The sequence below is a fragment of the Xiphophorus hellerii genome, chromosome 13 (assembly GCF_003331165.1).
Source record: "Xiphophorus hellerii strain 12219 chromosome 13, Xiphophorus_hellerii-4.1, whole genome shotgun sequence".
NCBI lineage: Eukaryota > Metazoa > Chordata > Actinopteri > Cyprinodontiformes > Poeciliidae > Xiphophorus > Xiphophorus hellerii.
The window spans coordinates 3,625,853-3,645,280 of NC_045684.1; the positions used below are offsets into that span (position 1 = coordinate 3,625,853).

Sequence of the window (19,428 nt, forward strand, 5' to 3'; positions counted from 1 at the left end):
AATACTTCTGGTTCAGATTACATAGTATCATTCATTTGATTAGAAATCATAAGCTATAAATTTGTTGGTAATCTTTAATAAGCTAGACCCTTGTCAGACCAAAACAGAAACAACAATACACTGTCTTAATTTGTTTTTCATTGTGTTTGGATCTTTATTTTTTCAGGCAGATAAAACTTATTTGATCAGAATGTCCTGACCACACAAAGAACACTGTAGAAAGCTTGCCAGCCCAGTTAACTGCAGTGCTGGAAACACAAAGACACACAACTAGTAACCATGCATACACTCACTCACACTCACACCTGAGGGCATTTTAGAATAAATTCACGCTGCAGCCTGAAGTGACCCAAATCCAACATTTTTTTACCTTTATGCGACATGTATCTAATCTTGTCATGACAGTCAGACAAGATCAGATACATGTTGCATTTTTTATAAATGAGACCCAGACTACTTTGATATGTGTTCCTGAATCTGATACGTGTCTGATCTTTTAAAATGTGACCTGTGTCTGTACGGCCAGGTCGCATTCATCCGACCTATACGTCATTAATACTTGACAAAAGTCACTGTTCTGCATCCTGACACGCAGAAACGGGGAAAAAAATAACCATGGTGGACGATAACAAGGATTAAGTTGTTAACATGCTGGCTCCAACTTTTAGAAGACAAGATATGCTCCACCAGAACCATTCATGTTTACTTCCACAAACACTGACCACGTTTGCTACATGTGGAGCTACTGCGTCCTGCGTGCTTAACCCCTGCATCACCACAACATCCAGTACACACATTTTTTAAATCAATATAATAATATGAAATTAAATTTAGTTAGAAAACAGCACCAAATCATTTAAAAACAAGCCAAATTCAAAGTATATTTTACATGGGCAGGTATTTATTTTTAAAAAAGAAGACAGAAAAAAATCAAGACTGAGCCAAGAGAAATAGCAGCAACAAATAAAACAAAAGCCAAGGTGGAGTATGCTACCTGTTTGGCATCAAATCCAGTTTGATGAGATCAGGTGTGAAATACATGAAGGATGTCTACTAGACAGTTTCAGGAAACATTCAAAGTGAAATCATTCATCAATGTCACAGTCTAACAGGAAAGCATAACACCATACAACTGTGAAGACATTCTTAAGTTGTTTTTCTCTCTTCCTTCTAGCACTATCACATTATCCAAAATAAGTCTTTTTAATGGAAAATGGAAATATAAGTTACACCTTCAGAAATCAACAGATGACACTGTTAAACATATATCAACATCTCATTGTTGATTAATGTTCCTGCTTCTATTCCTCCTCAAACGCTGTGGAAGGGGCAGGTAATGTGATTGAAGGCGGCTCTTGTTTCAAGTATCTGTAGTTGCTTTGCTTGTTCTTTGGTTTTGCTCTCAGCTTAACAGATGTACTTCACTGAGATGATTTAACAGCTTGGTTTCCTAGAAAAGATGTGGCTTCATACAAACAAAATAATAATATTGCTTCTTCTCTGCCAGGCTTCATCATCAGGTATAGTAACCAGTTTTAATGTCGCTAATGTAACCATTTATGTATGGATGGGGATTTGTGTAGGCTGATGTTAACTGACCATATAAGTGAATAATCTAACATCTTTTCTCCACAGTCAAAAATTCACTGACGTTTTTTGCCATTATATCAACTGGGATCAAAAATCTTCCAAACCTGTATACAACAGTAATTGACGACATCCAAGTGGATTACTATGACAGCAATGGAATTAGAAAACAAAGCTCAAATCTCTGGAACAACATATCAGATTCCAATCAGTCGACGATATTCTCTAAAGAAACATTCAACTCTCTGGAAAACCTTACAATATCCTACTTTAATAAGACAGCAAATCTAAACCGAACTGAAGGTACTGTGCTCTTACCTGATATTTAAATGTTAAATACTCTTTTTTTTAAAACAACTCACTCTACTTTTCTAATCTTGTCTGTCTTAGCTGTTCATGTTTTACAGTGTATGAGCGGCTGTGAAATGGATGAAAAGTCTGCTGAAGTTGTCACTTTTCAGAAGTGTGGCTACAATGGAGAAGATTTTATGAAACTAGACTTCAAAAATCTGACTTGGACTGCTCAGCATACTGTGGCTGAAAACTTTACACTGGAATTGAATTTAGACCAGCAGAGATTAAACAACACAAAGGTGTTTCTGTCACTGACTTGCCCTAAGGTGCTAAACGAGTTTGTGATTCGCAGCGCTCTGCAGAGAGAAGGTATGTGGTGCATTGTTTTATCAGCTTAATGCGGCATTCAGTTTCTGATTTTCTTCAGCTTTAGATTTAATGTAGCACCAAACATCAACAGACCATAAAACTGGTTATTTTTTCACTTTATATCTGTTAACTTTCCGTAAGACAAAATAAAGACCAGATTTTAGTGGCAAAACAGTAAAGCAAGATACAGACTTCTTTCAGAAGCCAATGTGGTCAGAAAAACTTTGCTAAGGCGTCTGCTGCTTGTCCAATCAGTTGGTGTTTTGACACAAAAACAAGGAGGGTGAAACACTTTTGCAAGGCACTGCATTACTCCAGCAGTCAAAGGGCAAGATTCATATATCTTCCATTTATGTTATTGCTGCCCTCTTGTTTTTCCCTAAACATTTTACTTTTCTTTTCTTTATCCTCTGTCCTCTCCTCTCTGTTGTCTCCTTCCTACAGACCTCACTTCTGTTGTTCTCCTCCAGAAGACCCCTTCCTCTCTTGTCAACTGTTTTGCCACAGGTTTCTACCCAAACGCAGCTCGGATGTTCTGGATGAGAGATGGAATGGAGATTCAAAATGATAAGGAGCCCAGTGAGATCCTCCCAAACAACGATAACACTTACCAGATGAGTGTTTACCTGAATGTTTCATCAATCGCATCTGAAGACTGGAAGAGATATGACTGTGTGTTTAGGCTTGGTAATAAAACCAAACTAACCAGACTGAAAAAGGAAATTACTGAGGATGGTAAGCTCTCATCACAAATTGCACAGATTAAATATCTATTCTTTAACCTTGTCATAAAAAGAATGTCTAATCCTAGCTTCAGATCCAGAGCCTCCATCCTCTTCCTCCAAGTTTCCTGCTGATTTGGCCACTGGACTTGTTGTCGGATTGATTTTGCTGTGTTTCTGCATAACTGGACTCTTCCTTTGGAAAAATTCTCTAAACGGTACACACTTGAACATTTTTTATATACTGACTATTAACTTTTTTATATACTTTACAACAAAAGAAGATGTTAAATATGAGTGAAAAATTCTTCATATTTGTAATTTAAACCCCATTTGTATTGACACCTGCTAAGTTGAAAGTTATTAATGTAATGTAAAAGTTCAAGTTAATTACTAAGTGTTGTGTTGTTTTCACATGAACGAGCTACATTGTAAATATATTGTATTGTGATAAAATACTAATGTTTTTTTTCCTACTAGCCTCACATTTCAATGACAGACCTTCATATCCCAACTATCCAAGTAAGTTTTTCAGTGCACACACACTGACCCATATATAATTGCTAAAATATTTCTTATTTTATTCATTGGACATGATGTGCATAAAAGTTATTGCTTGAGTTCTGTGTATATGTTGAAGCAATTGCATTGTGAAACTAAAACATGTACTTTTTCAAAAACCTATTTTTTACATTTTATCAGAACTGAGTAGTAGTGGATTATATGTAATGGATGTCTATGCTGGAAATATATAGCCTGATAAATAGAAATATACATTACTTTTTAATCTGAACAAGTTTTTTATTGACTCCAGCCTTTTAATGATGCATTTTAATAGAATTGCATCATGGATTTTAAAATCTGAAACAAGACTACACCAGGATTATTTTCAAATAATTAAGATTTCTGTTTTTTCGTTCTTGACAGCCACCATACAAAATTGTCAACATCATTTGGATTTAGAGTAAGTTTGTGATCAAAGTCTGTTTTTTGAGTGGGATCAGAAGAACGGATACAGCGCTGGAATTGTGAATAATGTTATTTAACCAACACTGCCTGCGATTCCTTAAAAATATTATTGTGTGACGTCTCTTTCAGTGAAAAGTTAAACAGGCAGCATACTGGAAAATAGTAATAACTTGTTACATATTTTGCTTTAACTTTTTTTAATAAACTGATATCAAAGCAATCTTTTAATGAATGAAAGAAGACAGTTTCTTCTTTACAGTATCTTACCTGATTCAATAACTTGTACTCTATGTAGCTATGACTTTCTTGAAATAATTTGGTTTGTATGGCAATTATGAAATCACTATATTATCGGAAAGATATAATTCTCAATTAACTTCTTCTTGTTCTATATTTTGATCAATGTTTCTGTTTAGTATGTTATTAATTAAAGGGTATATGTTGTCATCATATAGTTTGCTTCCTGTCCTTGAGTTTATTCAATTGAGTATCCACATCCTAGTTAAAGGCGCAGTACGTCACATTTATAAAATATGTATGTTTTTTCTACATATTTGTTAAAACAGTCACCATGTTGTGACAGTCTGATATGAGACAAATAATCAGTGAAAAGATCAATCTCCTCCACCTCCTCCTGAGCTGCTATTGCCATCTGAAGAAACAACCAAAAACAGCCAGTTAGAGCCAAGAAAACTGTCTTTGCAATGCAAATCAATGTCTTGTACTCACAGCTAAATGTGCTAATGGCAGATAAACAGCAGGAAAACCATTTATCTGCTGTGCTAACTAGACATTCACAACAGGCTATGCTAGCTGCAGCTTAGCAGAGAGCAAGGGGGGATGGAGAGGGAAAGATGAGCAGTGCCATAGAACATTGTGATTGACAGTGCTAAGACCCGCCTCCTGGCTCTGATTGGTTGTTTCTAGTTAGCACTAGGAGAAGGCAGAAGGCAACTTCTGCCTATTGGTTGGTTAACATTGCACTCTAGTTGGCTGTAAAAAAGATGGCGTCCTATGAGTAAAGGTAATTTTATTTATATAGCACATTTTCAGCAACAAGGCAATACAAAGTGCTTTACAGGAATTAACAGGAGTACTTTATCAGTGAGCTGAAGTTTAGCAACTTTATTAGAAAATAATGCAATAATTCCTGACTATTATTTTTTGTGTGGGTCCTCAGACAGAACATGTTTCAGTGAGCGGCTCTCATGGACACACATGTCCACTGTCAGGTTTTTCATAGTTTGGATGAAACAGCTGCTGAAGTTGGGTTCTGATTGCAGCTTCGGGAATCCTCCGAAGCTGCCAGCTGCGGTGCAACAAAGTGGGAAAAACTGGTTTTACTGAACCAGTAAAACCAGTAGTGCTAGCCTACTTTTTGTTGTTTATAGAGACACAGCAGTCCTGTACTACTTTGCAACTTTTATATCTAATAAAAAAATCTAGCTCAGATCTTAACTTTGTTGACACATTTTAAAAGATAAATATTTATGTACATGAAGGTCACTTTTTTGTGGAGGAATTATTTTTTTATCATGTATAAAATATAAAAAGATGCTTTAGAAATGTCCACCTAACAGTTCAATTCATTAAGTCTTTTTTTGTGTCTTATTTCATATCTTTGGGGATTTGTGTCGCTGCAGACATAATAAGTAAACGTCTCCAGTTGTTCCAGTCCTCACAGGGAATCTTCTAGATAATTCTCGGGAACTTTCAGGGAACTGGTACAAAATCAAAGCAGAAAGGATTTGCATCGACGTTGTTAAATAATACAAATTCTATCTGTCCAATGCTGCTCTCTGGTGTGCTGCTGAAGAAAGTACAAATAACACTGAAACATTTCCATCAAGGAATTACATTGCTTAACCAGTGCTGCAAACAGAACCAGTTCTTATTGTTCTGTTGATTTTTAAGCAAACTGAGAGCCAACTTATACTTATTGCACCATTAAACCCAATATCCTTCCAATCAGATGCCATCATAACATTTAGATTCCACCTGCTAAGTGGCAATAAACTTGTATTATTCTGATGCTAAGCTGACATTTCAGACATTTCATAAAACATGAAATGAGGGTCAATACATTTATTATCAGCAGTTGGTCAATTACTAATATATCAAATCCATGTGATCTTGTAGAAAATGTAAATGGTGGAGAGGTTTAAGGACTCAGACATAGGTATGCCAGACAAAAAGATAAATAAGTAGATTGAATTAATTTATAATGGGGTTATTTAAATAGATTTATATGTAGCCTAGTACATATTTTTTTCTATATACATTGTTTGTCACCCTGTTTTCCCTTTCTCTGTCATTTCTAAGACAGTTGACTGTTATTTCAGTTTTGAACTTTTCTTGGTCTATATTTCTGCAACTAACTGTTTATACTTTCTGTCATTCAATAGGATTTGCAACTAGCTCAGCGTGTAGGGATTTGGGTTTCTGTGTGTTTATTTAGATCTCTGTGTTCTGTGGAGTCTCTGTGTTTTCCCGTCTAACCCTTGATTAGTTACACCTGCTTCTTGTTTCTCCTGATTGTCTCCCTGTGTATTTAAACCCACCTGTGTTCCTTGTTCTTTGTTGGGTCCTTGTCTCGTCTTGGTGTCTTGTCTGCCATCAAATGTCTATTATACAACCAGTTGCTACCAGTTATGAGTTCTTAGCCTTCTGCTCATTCTGTGCTGCCTGGACTCTGGATTGTTGTTTATCATTAAATTCATCATCAATCACTCTTCAACCATAATCTGGGTCAGCTGTGTTTTCCTCAGCTCCTCATCACCACCGCAAATCATAACAGAGTTTATTTGCTTTGCTGTTTTTGTCAGCTAGATGAAGATGGAGCAATGAAAGTAACTGCTCCAGCTATTAATTTTAGATTAATCCAACTGTATAATTGGATTTGTGCTTCTGTTTTTTGTGTATGCTGTGTCTTCTCTGGCCATGACAACCACTCACATTAATCATTTTTACTTTTAAAGTGGAGTTCTGCCCTGTTTCTACAAGCTCAATGTGAGAGATTGCTGCAAAGTCAACTACGGAGAGCTGTTGACTGCCCACTGTTGCTAAATGCTAATTCAGGAGGAGTGATTGCTGTAAAGTCTGTACTTTATGTACAGAGAGGATCTTTCTCTTAAAAACAAGCTTTTTTTATTTACCATATTAAATAACTGATCTTAACTTCATTGTTTATTTTATGGTGGAGACAAAAAAGTCAAACTGGTTTGTAGGTGATATTTAATGAAAGAAGTGCAAAGTATAACACAGCTGGATTTAGATTTACAGTTGTTGTACATTTCTCATAAATATCCATTTAGGAAATAGTTCTCACTATGAAGCCACTAAAACATCAATGTCAAAGTAAGCAGCAAAAATGTGGCAGAACAGATCATTGCACTTAATTCATTATATTGTACTTTTAGGGAATTCAACATATCCACTTTCATTATGTCTATAAGTTACATACACTTTTACTAAACATTATGCATATATCAAAATTGTTCCTTGTTCTGTTGAAACAGGTTTAGGAGACAGGCTTCTTTATGTAAAAATATCACTGCAATGCATTTCAAACATAGTATTGACCATGGTGCATGCAACATAAACATAGCTGCTAAATAGCAGTGAAAAGGAAATGCTGTTTTATGTACATCCATTAATGCTTCTCCAACAAAATATACATTTATGTTAAGGCTTTTTACTCATCCTTATCAACTGCTGCCAATAAATGTGGCTTGCAATACATGTAGGTAATAAATACAATACAGCATAAAATCATTTACAAACGACCAAAAGATAATGTAGGTATGAATTCATCCTTAGAGGGATTTTATTTGTACAAATTAAATGAATGACAGGTATTACTTTGATAAAGCCTAACTTATTCTTTTTGATTTCATAAAGGCTTAAATTCCCACAATCCCATTAGGAAACCAAAGTCAGAGCAGGATGATGCATTTCTCCATCTTGATTCTCAAGTCAGTTTCTCAGAGAAACATATTTTCAGAATCTGAAGAACAAAAACATGCTGTTAATCTACTAATCTTAGAATTACTGCACAGATTATTTGGTGGAACATAAATGTCAGAAAAAGAGTAACAAATTCTACAAGGGGTTTGCTGTCTTCTTCAGTTTGTACTTGATTAAGTTTGAGGACAAGTCCAGCTTTAAGATGCTCTTACCATTTCTCTTCTTGTAGGCAGTAAATGCTAAAGCGATGATGATGATGGTTATCACAGAAGAAATGACAGCAATAATGATAATCCTTATCTCAGATGATTGATCTATACAAAAACAAATTAGAATTGAAAACTGTTATATCAAGCCACAGATGTTTTGATAATTGTCATATTTTAGTGAAAATGCCACATGTTGGGATCTTTTTATAAGAAGTGGTACATAGAGTGTGGTAAAATGACATCAGTTTTGCAAACTGATTCTCCCCAAACGTTTATGCAAACCAGATATTAATCTTTCTGTGTAGAACATGTTTATTGTTTTCCAGATTTTCTGATTTAAGCAGTGCATCAGATTTATTACAAACATCTAACAGTGTTAGATACTAATATCTGAGTCTGAGATATAGATATTTATGCTCACCCCAGTTGGTCTTGATTACTTCTTTATCCAGCTTGATCAGGATTTTGTCCTCAGCTCCAGTAAACTGAAACACACAGTCATACCTCGCCCAGTCCTTATATGGGATTGAAGAAATATCCAGATCAACACGATACTGGAATGTACTATCCTCATTGTTGAGGATATCTCCAGGGTCCACACCCTCATGAATCTCCTCTCCATCCTTCCTCCAGAACATCAGGAAACTCTTTGGGTAGAAACCAGTAGCGTGACACCTGACTGGAGAGGAGGGAGTCTTCTGAAGGAGAGAAACTGAGGGGTAATCTGAACATGATGGTGGAAAACAGAAGAGGAAAGGGATGAAGAGGTAGTAAGTGGATGATATAATCAGAGTAAGGCAATGTTGTGTTGATTTAGTTACATTTAGATGACAATGAAGAGCAACTTTGTTAGAAAACATCAAGAAACTACTTTTAATAAAATGGCTTCTAAAGCAGAAGAAAAAGTTGTACAACAGCATTATTATTATTATTATTGAAAATGTAATTTTAAAGATAACTCTCGAAAGACAGAGACAGACAGATCAATGTTGATGTACTGGAAGTACATCCAGTCATCTGAAGAACTGTACCTGTTCTAAACAAATAGTTGTGTCCAGCGACCAAGGAGTAATTAAGAGCCTGATAGCATTGATTTGTGAGGAGATCTCTGTTAAAAATGAGATCTTGTCTATCCATTTCCCAAAGCTGTTTGAGATAAAGAGCCTCTTTTCTCAGTGCAATCCATTTCAGTCCCTTTAAATCAAATTCAAGAAAGTCTTCTCCATCATAACCGTACTTCAAAAAGCCAGTAACCTCTTTAGTTTCCATATTCAGTTCACAGCCACCTATCCTCTGGAAAGTGTGGATACCTGGAACAAAAATTATATTTTATTGTCTAAACATGGCTATAATAACAGGGTGGATTTTTAAACAATATTAAAATGTAGAAGTGATGAAATGTTGAAAACAAATATTATCTCGAAGTGGGAAGTACAATGATTGAAGATTTTTAAAAATTACAGAACATTTTGACCACAAAATGAAAAACAAATTGATAAAAAAAAAAACAAGAAACATGAGTTTAATAAGTAATTGATTTGTGGTTACCTTAAATTGCTAAAAATTAAGAATATTTGTTATCTCTATGAGATAAACTACTAATTAATAAACATACAGTACCTTCACTTTGATTGAATTTCTTCATAAGCTCAGCGATCATATGTCTGAAGAAGGCAGGATTAGTGATAAAGCAACTACTTTTTATAAACTCAAATAGTTTTGGATCATCACTAAATAATTTCTTCACAAAGTCTATTTTTACATCAACTATTTTGTTGTTACAGTAAGCTCCTTCGATGTCATCCAATTTTCCAAGAATTTCAAATGCAGGAACATTTGTGAACCCAGAAGATCCAGTGAAGTAAATCTTCAGGAAGTGTGACTCTGTGAAAAAAACATATTTTATTATAAAAAACATATCATCCTCTTGCTGCAGTGCTTGAGTGAAAATCTTTGGTAATATTTATATCCACTTTATATCTCTTCTGAGTTCTGGAGGGTATTTAGTTTATTGTAAACGTCTCCATTTTGTCTTCATGTTTCTTTGATAAATAATGACATGAATTTAACAGATTTACACATAGGTTAAGGTTAGATTAATTTTTTCAGGACCAGGTAAAGAACAGATGATTTTTACGTAAAAAATAATACCAAACGTGCACTTTTTTAATAACTATTTGTGTCGTTTATTACAATATTATTTTAAAAATCCAGCCAAAGTGAGAAGATAATGTACTGTCATAAATTCTCAACTATATATATCAATATATGTGTGCATTCTGTGTATGTCAGATAAATACTTAGTGGATGTCTTAAATGGAAAATTTTTTTTATCTATTAAAAAGCTAAAAATGGCTCAAATTCAGCAGTTACATGAAGACAAATAAGGCATACAAGTCAACATCAGTTGTACATAAACATAGAGACAGAAAATTTTATTTGAAAGCTGGTTTGTTGAACATTAACAAATAATGTTTTAATAATCAAGAACAATACCCTACTTAATCTAATTTAAAAATCTAACACATCAACTCTAATAGTCTGCAGGAAACAATGAAAACATTTATCCTATAAACTACATATACACCCATGCATACAGTGTATATGTAGAGAGCTTGAGAATATATGAGGAGGCTCAAAGAGTAAATACAGACGGTGTGGGGAGTGAAGGCTTCTCCTCTGATACTGAGGAAGTGACTGACGCTGAGTACAGAACAGGAACAACCTCTGACCTTTGTACAACACATTAAAAGGAAGAGCTAGAATACTATGGAGAACCCTCAACCTCTGTATGCACATACAGACTAATGTATGCAGTAATGGGTCATGCTCAAAAGCCTGTGTACAGTGAACCAGAAGAACTGATTCCCATTGAGTGAGAGCCGACTCTCAGCTTTTTTTTTTTCCTTTTTATGCTCAGCTTGCTGTCGGTGGCTCTGCCTGCTTACAAATGAACTTTGCTTTGATTGGAAATGTGGTGGTTTGTTTACTTTGGACAGAGTCTTTTCAAAAACAGAGAGGAGACAACAAATCAGTTCTTCCAGGCTGAGACATTTGATTTTTTTTGTATGCACTGAAAACAACATTTGCTTACTGAGTTTGGCTCTGTTTCTATTATGAATCTGTTCAGCAGAATTGTATGCAGTGCTCTGTTCATTTGTTTTTGTGTTAAATCAAAATTAAAGTTTGATTAAAATACTCCAAAAAAAGTGCCTTTTGTAACAGAATAAATGCATTAAAATAAGCAAGTATGAGGCTTCTTATAAAAATTCAAACTGCAAAAAAGGACTTATGAACATACAAAACATTCATATTTACCTTTCTTAAAGCTAAGATATGAGGATACAGAAGAGTTTTGCACAGCTCTTTGTTGGGAGCCACACAAAAAGTTCCCCGGCTTTCTGAAAAGAAACTGAACTGAACTTCCTATCACTAGTCTGATAACACACATAGCAAGTCTTGTTATAAATTTCAGAGCAAGGTGGAAAAACATAGAGGAATATGATCTTTACCATTACCATAGTCTAAAAAAGGTGCTAACAGCTCACAGATTTGAAAATGAGGAAAAAACATGCATATGCAATGTTTTGCCTTTTCTTACCTGCAGATGAACTATGGCTGAACATGAGAAGTATCACTAACCACTTCATCTTGTTTTGAAAGCTAAAGTGTAAATGGAGTTTTAAGGGGAAGTTTCAGTTGTTGAACTTATTATTTATGTCTAAAAAGGCTTAAACCCGCCCAGCTGCTCCTGGGCTGGTCTAATGTGAGTCAATTCTTGACTGAAGTCTCTTGTCAGTTTCATTTAATAATTCATAGCAGCTTAAATCCACGATTGTGAAATACCGATTCATCCATAACACATCTTTAAAAATTATATTATTTCAAAGCAATAACAGAAATCAGTAACACTTACTGTATATTACAAGATAACAGTATTTGTGTTTTGTGTGTTTGGTATTCATTTTCTTCCTCATTTATGAGCTAACACTGAACATTTCAAATAAAAAAATCCCTTCTAAGAAAACACCAAATACCTGTTATATTTGTTTTAAGTGTTGTAAATTTTCCTAAAGGTTTTTTTTTACCATAGTTCAATTTTTAAAGTGAAACAGAAGTAATAAAAGCAGAAGTAAAAAAGGACAGGGAAGTGTTGCTTTTAAAATGCTCAAAACTTTTCATGAAAATTTCTCTTGAAAAGTGAACTACCTAAATGTAATTGTCTCTTACATGCATGCTTTTGGTATGTATCTTCTCTTTCGGCTTTTCCTTTCAGTGTTTGCCCAGTAAATAATCTGTTTCCATTTAGTCCTGTCCTCTCCATCGTCTACCATTACACCATCTAACTTCATGTCGTATTTCACCACATCCATAAATCTCCATTTGGTCTCTCACCTTTCTGCTCCAACATCATGTCTTGATGTAATCATTGTGTCTCACCTGAACATGTCAAAACAATCTCAGTCTGGCCTCTAACTATATCTCCAAAATATCTAATATGAGTGGTAAGTGTCTGAATAAAATAATACATTAGTGAAACTAAATTATTTCAACCAACCAACTGATCAATGTTTTATGAATGGCCAAATATCATATACATCGTGCACATCTTCTTTTTCCTTTACACATCTGTGCTGTACAGCCAAATCTTTGACATTTAAAGCATCTAATCAGTGGTGGGACATATACTCTCTTACATTGTAGGTCAAATATCCTAAATAGACTCTCTCTGGAAGTCTTTCTTCATGAAACTATCAAAACACTTTCGCTGTTCATTTTCTCTCCATGTTTAAAGATCTGAAGCCTTCTTACATCTTTAACTCTTCCTCCTCTGAGATTTGATTTTATTTCCTCATTTGAAACCTCAATCGGGATCCCCCATATTACTCCCTTCCTCCATTTACTTCCTTCTTGTACCAGACTCACGCTTGTCACTTTATATTTTCCTACTTCTTTCATCCTGCATGCTCTGTCTTTTTGTTCTTCTGTATTACAACTTATCATTAAATTTCCATCTCTTAGAAGTTTTGTATTAGTAATGTCCCCCACTTGATTCTTCAGAATTGTGGATAATTTAACTGGGCTGATCGTTTGCAATCCCTTCTCCTCGTTAACTCTAACAATTACTTTAAACTCCCTTATTTCTCCTCCATTTCTTCTTCAGACTCATCCCAGTTTTTCACCACTCTTCCCCTCTTTCCTACACCTGCCTTCGCTGAAGAATTTCCTCTTTTTGGACTCATCCTTTCACTACTCGATGTTTCACTGTAACTCTCGTTATCTATATTATTTTTCCACTCTGGTCCATTCACAGCACAGCTGTGTCTTTGTCCAAAGTACTTTCACCAATCCACGGGTTTTCCCGACAGCATTTTGAGCATTTCCTCGACGCCGACTTCCATGAGTCCGATATATTCTTACTTCTTTATCATCATCTTCCTCTCTTTCAGTTCTTAATTTCAACTTTTTAACCATCAATATAAATCTGTTTTTCGTTTTCCTCACCAGCCGTCCCAACTCCAGACCGTTCCTAATCACACCTGGCCTGGGATCTGATCTTCTTCTTCTTCTTCTTCTTCTTCTTTTTGTTTTTAATGGCGGTTGGCAAGCAACTTGATGGTGTGCATTACCGCCACCTACTGGTATGGAGTGTGGATCAGAACGCAACTTAAAAAAAAAAAAAAACTAAATCCTTTCTATCAGTTTAGTTTTCTTAAGAAATTTTATGAAATAACATAAATATTCAGAGGAAGAAGAATATCCCAAAATATCTGATATTTTTAACTGTAACTTATTCTTTAGAAGCCTATATTCTAATTTCCTTCTCTCCTCGGCTGGGATCTGATCTCAGCGATCTACCTGCTTTTAAATGTAAATGCTGATTATCTGTGTCCCTAACAAACCAGCTGCACTCTGTCACGGCGTCTTCCATATATGGGCAAAAGGAAGAACGCGCAGCACCATACTTCTGGGACAAGATGCCCAATAGTATACAACTAAATGCGGCACGAATGTTTTACAGTGTTGCTAGTTCAAGCAGACGCAGCGCAGAGTGCATTACTGTACGGGACACAGACTGTGCAGCTCGTCTTCTGCGCATTTCACGGCTGGATGTGGAACAAGATGATTAAGTTTTTATTTACGCTACTTTTCTGTCTCCTTTCATCAGCTGGTGAGTTCACATTAAAGTTCTAATATCTCAGGATTTTCGTACTTTCAGATGCAATAAATTTTTAAAATATGTATTCATATTTTTTTTTAAAATGTGTTTTATCTGTATGTTTTCTGTGCTTAAAGAGAAACATTTTCTGAAGTTTTACTACTCTGGATCTTCGGGTCTCCCCCACTCCTCTCAGTCTGAGGTTGTTGCGGAAATTGACGGATCTCTCATCGCTTATTGCAACCAGACAGAGTTTAAAATACATGACTGGGTGAAGAAAGGTTTGGATGACGATGTGGAACTGCTCACTTTTTTCAAGATGATGTGTTCTCACACTCTACCGAACACAATTCAGGCCAGGATTTCTGATTTGAAGCAAAGATTCAAAGAGCCTGAAGGTACAGTAGCTTCAGTTCATCATGTGACAGAAACTTGCGACTTTCAAACTTCAGGAACTATTAAATTATCAAAATTTAAAAGCATACAAATAAACAGCAACATCACCTATAATTTGTAGAAATCGAGTAGTTTGAACAGACACTGCTCTCTAGGAATAAAACACAAAAAACAACCTTTAACACTATCTTTTTCATCAAATCTGAAAACCGTGAGAAACAATGTTTTAGACTGATGAAAATGAAAATAGTATTTTTTTTTTCTTAAAATTTGAAACTGTCAAAACAATTTTAACAATACACTATATTGATATTGCTCTTTTGATTTTGCAGTCTCAAAGGGTTAACAACAAAACAAACATTTACAATGGATAAATAACAAAATAAAAGAGATATCAATAAACCTCTAAGAAAGTGCTCCTCAGTTTGGTGGGCATGTGGAGAAGACAAAGACATGCACCAGCTTTCCTGGGAAGATTTTGGAAATGTTGAGGATAGAAGAAGGTCGTCCAGAGATATTCAAAAGTTAACTGAGGGTTCATATCTACACCAAGATTGATAACTGCTGATAAAAAGGAAAGTTGAAACTAAAGAAGGTGATGCTGGTTATAGATAATAACTGGGTCTAATGAAGAGTGTCCCCTAGAATGCTTTACAACAGATTTCTATTGTAACTTATCACAATTAAGTTATATTATGCTACTTATATGCCTCTCTCACTGTGCATTTCCTACCAGCTACTTCATATATCTGATTTATGAATGAATGGATGAATTAATCTGTTTGTTTCATCTGCATATTTTCAGTCTTTAAAGTGAAACACTTTCTAAAGTTTCATTACGGTATCAGAATATTCTACCATGACTACATTTGAAAACAGAAGGAGGAAAATAAAACTTTTAAATGCTCTCACTTCATTAAATGTCCAACAGCAGCTGAACTCACTCAGAGAGCATGCTTCATTACTGCAACTCAACATTATGCTAAGTCACATAATTCCCTTCCCAACCATACAAATTATATGAAGAGCAGAAGTCTGCAGTCATTTTGAATGTAAGCATATTTAGTCAGTGATTATTTGTTTTTGTTTTTTTTGTTTTTCTCAGGTGTCCATGTATTCCAGTGGATTGATTCCTGTGGCTGGGATACAGAGACTGGAGAGCTTACTGGTTTTTTGCAGTATGGTTATAATGGAGAAGACTTCATTGCTCTGGACTTCAAGAGGCTGTCATGGATTGCTCTAAAACAACAAGCCATCCCCACCAAACTGGCCTGGGACACTGACAGAGCTAGATTGGACTATAATAAGATATTCTTCTCACAGTTGTGCCCTGGTTGGCTGAAGAGATCTTTGGACTATGGGAGAAACTTTCTGATGAGAACAGGTAAAGTGACCAGAAGCAGTTTTAAACTTTATCACAGGGTTATGCTGCCATTGTGTACCAGTTTCACTTTAGGGAATTTCTGTGTTCACTGGGTTTTTGCACAGTTACCCAAACATGAACAAACATTTGTAATTTATTTCCTTCTTTCAAATTTAAGTATCTGTGAAACAGAATATGAAAATATGAAACTATAAAAACTGTCCAAGATTTTTTCTTTTGCTACCCAGAATTGAAATATCTGAATGTTAAAAATCAATATCATGTTGTGGATATCTCTAAATTCTCCCGAGGCGTGAGTGTGTGTGTGTGTGTGTGTGTGTGTGTGGGTGTGTGTGTGTGTGTGTGTGTGTGTGCATGGTTGTTTGTCCTGTCTGTCTCCGTGTTGCCCTGCGACAGACTGGTGATCTGTCCAGGGTGACCCCGCCTCTCGCCCGGAACGTAGCTGGAGAAGCACCAGCACCTCCCGACCCCACTAGGGACAAGGATGTTAGCAAATGGATGGATGGATGTTGTGAATATTGAAATGCTCATGCATACTAAATATATCATAATATATAATAATATTACATGTATACTGTCAAACATGTGGACAAAATTATTGGTATTTCTCTGTTAACATCCAAGAAGTCCACAATGCTCACTGAAAAAACTTGATATTCAAGTTTTTATATAAGTAATATAAAAATTTACTGAAAATTAGCCAATAAATCAGACATTGCTTTTGAATTGTGGTTCAAGACAATCATTAAAAAAAAAAAAAGAACCAAGAGGGTTTCAGTCATTAACAGAGGGATACAAACAATTTTATACATAAAAAATAGTCAACTTGACTCCTGGTTGACATAGAAATACAAATTTTCCATCATTTTATGTTTGAATGAAATCTTTTCTAATTGCTCCTCCTTTTTTGCACCTCAGTTTTAACATTTTCCAATTTAACCAATCTTCAGCCTCCTTCTTCCTCCAACAAACAGGAGCTTATTGGAGGATGACCTTTTTTATATCATTCACTGAATAATAAATTTTTTTCTATCCATCTATTTTTACCCAACCCCTTCATCTGCTATCTTGGCACTCTCTTATAATTCCTGTCCGTACCTAGAGCTTCCCTCACTGTCTCTTCTGCAGAGGTCTCCCTCTGCTCCAGTCCTCTGCCAGGCTACAGGTTTCTATCCTGAAAAAGCTAGGCTGTTCTGGAGGAAAGATGGAGAGGAGATCCATCAGTTCATGAACCATGAGGAGATCCTTCCCAACAACGATGGGACCTTCCAGATGAGTGCTGACCTGAATGTTTCCTCAGTCAGTGCTGCAGACTGGTGGAGATATGACTGTGTTTTCCAGCTCCTTGACACTGAAGACAAAATCATCCTCAGACTGGATGAAGCAGTGATTAAAACCAACAAGAGTAAGAAGAAACATCTCAAATTGTTATATGTTTTTGCTCTCTCTAGATAATCTACTTTTAACAGATATTAGTAGATAGTTTGCCTTAGTTTCTTAGTTTACAGATAAAATAGTATCAGAGATACTGAATGTTGGTGAAAAGGTGAATTTCCATCTGTCAAAATACGTATTTTGTTTCTGTCTTTAACAGTGAATCCTAGTAACATTGCCGTCTTCACCACCATCGCTGGAATGTTTATTTGTGCTTTGATTGCCCTGGGTGTCACATATCTATCCCGTAAAAAGAAAAAAGGTGAACCTTTTTATTTAGTTGTTTTTGACACAATTTGTTGTTTTTCTGACTCCTGCTTTAAAATATTCATTATTATACAGTATTAAGTGATAACAACAGAGATATTATAGCAATGTATGAAGGGAGCAATATGGACAGAATTCAAAATGAGATTATGTGTATCGTAGTAATGAGTAGAAAATAATTCATCATATCCTGATCTTTACATGTTAAACAAAAAAATTATATTGTCCATGAGAAAATCTGATTCTTTATCTTTTAATCTTGCAGCTCTTGACAGAGACTCTGATGTCTCTGAGAAGCAGAACCTAAAGAACTGAACCTACAACTCAAGAAGTGGATTTACTTTTTTTAAAAATTCATCTTTTTCTTGGCTTTCTTGTGTAGCTTAAATTAATTGTAAATGGTGAATAATCTCTACTTGTATAGCTGAGCAAAGACCAGAGACTGGGGTCCACTGAATTTTACAATCCTAATTATAATTTACTAAGTCTAAGAAGCCAAGTAGTCATCTTTTGATGTAGAAATATTTATGAATATCAGTACAAGTTTTGTCTTTACTGAGGGAGTTTATTACCATTTTTGTAGGACACTTTAATGCACTTGTTAATAATCGTGTTACTGTTGCTTAAACTTATATTTCAGATTATAAAATTGTTAATTTACTTTATAAAAATGTTAATTTGTGAGGCTACAAATAGTTTGTATTGTAGTGTTATACTTCTGACGTTTTATAGCTAACACTAATCCTGTTGGGGGGGGGGGGGGGGGGGGAAACATTTAAAAAATGTTTGTTCTGAAGACTTAGAAATTTTATAATTTTTTCAGTTTTTATTGCAATGAGAATGTATGTTTGTTTATGCTTTGTTGTGCTCTTATCTCCCCAAACTGGTCCTTTTTCTATTTAAATTCACAACAAAACATCCCTAAAAAATATATATTTAAAAAAAACCTTGGATGTTGAATATTTTAATTATTTTGTCTCTAGGAAAAGAGGGAGCAATTCTTCAACAGAGATACAAGAATAGTTCCAAAAAAGATAGTATTGTTAATTAAGACGAGAGCAAAAACTTGTGATATACTAAAACATAATGTGTATTTGATCTAAGTTATATTCAAGGCCACACAAGGTTAATGCTTCTGGAGTTTTTTTTTTGAAGACCAAATAGGCACATGACAACCTGAGCAGCCAGACTGGCAGCAACTAAAAATGACTCAGAGCCAGATAGAAATGTAAAAACAAAATTCCAACTGCATTCAAGAAGCTGATAGATATAACAGATTACTGGTGAGGTGTGAGGAGTAATGTGGGAAGTGGCTTAAAAAAAACTTTTCCAAATCCAAAGGTTGTTTCTTAGCTTAGCCACAAAATCTATATTGTGTTTTTCTGAAGAAAGTTATTAAAAACTGTAAATTTACCTCCATGAAAATAGTTTCAACCACTCAGAAACAACACAGTCATTGGATCAAATCCAGATTTCACTTCATATGTTAATCCCTACAGACCTGATGCAATTACATATGTATTCAAGTATTTCACAGTATCTCACATAAAGAAATGATGAATGGTTTGCTGATCAGGGGTCTGGATTCAGCTTCTTAGTGAGCTCAAGCCACACAGGAGCTAAAAGACGATAAATAGTAACAGCAGCAATACGGGTAAATCAGTGAAAGGA

General features: G+C 35.1%; 3 protein-coding genes across 4 annotated transcripts; 2 read left to right on the forward strand and 1 right to left on the reverse strand.

Annotated features, from left to right (window-relative positions):
- Positions 1-1,123: 1,123 nt before the first annotated feature.
- On the forward strand, positions 1,124-4,395 carry LOC116730554 (hereditary hemochromatosis protein homolog). The gene is made up of 7 exons (XM_032579882.1): positions 1,124-1,520; positions 1,636-1,890; positions 1,978-2,250; positions 2,695-2,985; positions 3,062-3,190; positions 3,453-3,494; positions 3,900-4,395. Exons 1-7 carry the CDS (start codon positions 1,460-1,462, stop codon positions 3,938-3,940), a joined length of 1,092 nt encoding a protein of 363 aa, XP_032435773.1. The 5' UTR covers positions 1,124-1,459; the 3' UTR covers positions 3,941-4,395.
- Positions 4,396-7,158: 2,763 nt separating this feature from the next.
- Positions 7,159-11,813, reverse strand: LOC116730558 (major histocompatibility complex class I-related gene protein-like). 2 transcript variants are annotated; one of them, XM_032579887.1, is made up of 6 exons: positions 11,718-11,813; positions 9,737-10,000; positions 9,148-9,426; positions 8,538-8,840; positions 8,120-8,221; positions 7,159-7,947 (listed from the first exon to the last, which is right to left on the reverse strand). In XM_032579887.1, exons 1-6 carry the CDS (start codon positions 11,764-11,766, stop codon positions 7,925-7,927), a joined length of 1,020 nt encoding a protein of 339 aa, XP_032435778.1. In that variant the 5' UTR covers positions 11,767-11,813; the 3' UTR covers positions 7,159-7,924. The 2 variants fall into 2 exon arrangements, with proteins under 2 accessions (XP_032435778.1, XP_032435777.1); XM_032579886.1 differs by having other exon boundaries at positions 7,159-8,221.
- Positions 11,814-14,133: 2,320 nt separating this feature from the next.
- Positions 14,134-18,717, forward strand: LOC116730548 (major histocompatibility complex class I-related gene protein-like). Its single transcript, XM_032579870.1, has 6 exons — positions 14,134-14,288; positions 14,414-14,674; positions 15,778-16,056; positions 17,159-17,461; positions 17,651-17,752; positions 18,023-18,717. The coding sequence occupies exons 1-6, from the start codon at positions 14,228-14,230 to the stop codon at positions 18,070-18,072; spliced, it is 1,056 nt and encodes a 351-aa protein (XP_032435761.1). The 5' UTR covers positions 14,134-14,227; the 3' UTR covers positions 18,073-18,717.
- The last annotated feature ends 711 nt before the right edge of the window (positions 18,718-19,428 follow it).

Bases quoted from the DNA above. Each gene is read 5' to 3' on its own strand.
- LOC116730548 (XM_032579870.1), top strand. From the start codon at position 14,228: ATGTGGAACAAGATGATTAAGTTTTTATTTACGCTACTTTTCTGTCTC. The intron at 14,675-15,777 runs GTACAGTAGCTT...TGTTTTTCTCAG, and splicing joins AAGATTCAAAGAGCCTGAAG to GTGTCCATGTATTCCAGTGG. The intron at 17,753-18,022 runs GTGAACCTTTTT...TTAATCTTGCAG, and splicing joins ATCCCGTAAAAAGAAAAAAG to CTCTTGACAGAGACTCTGAT.
- LOC116730558 (XM_032579886.1), bottom strand. From the start codon at position 11,766: ATGAAGTGGTTAGTGATACTTCTCATGTTCAGCCATAGTTCATCTGCA. The intron at 9,427-9,736 runs GTACTGTATGTT...TTTTTGTTCCAG, and splicing joins GAAATTCAATCAAAGTGAAG to GTATCCACACTTTCCAGAGG. The intron at 8,841-9,147 runs GTACAGTTCTTC...CATCATGTTCAG, and splicing joins CAACTATTTGTTTAGAACAG to ATTACCCCTCAGTTTCTCTC.
- LOC116730554 (XM_032579882.1), top strand. From the start codon at position 1,460: ATGTGGCTTCATACAAACAAAATAATAATATTGCTTCTTCTCTGCCAG. The intron at 2,251-2,694 runs GTATGTGGTGCA...TCCTTCCTACAG, and splicing joins CAGCGCTCTGCAGAGAGAAG to ACCTCACTTCTGTTGTTCTC. The intron at 3,191-3,452 runs GTACACACTTGA...TTTTCCTACTAG, and splicing joins TTGGAAAAATTCTCTAAACG to CCTCACATTTCAATGACAGA.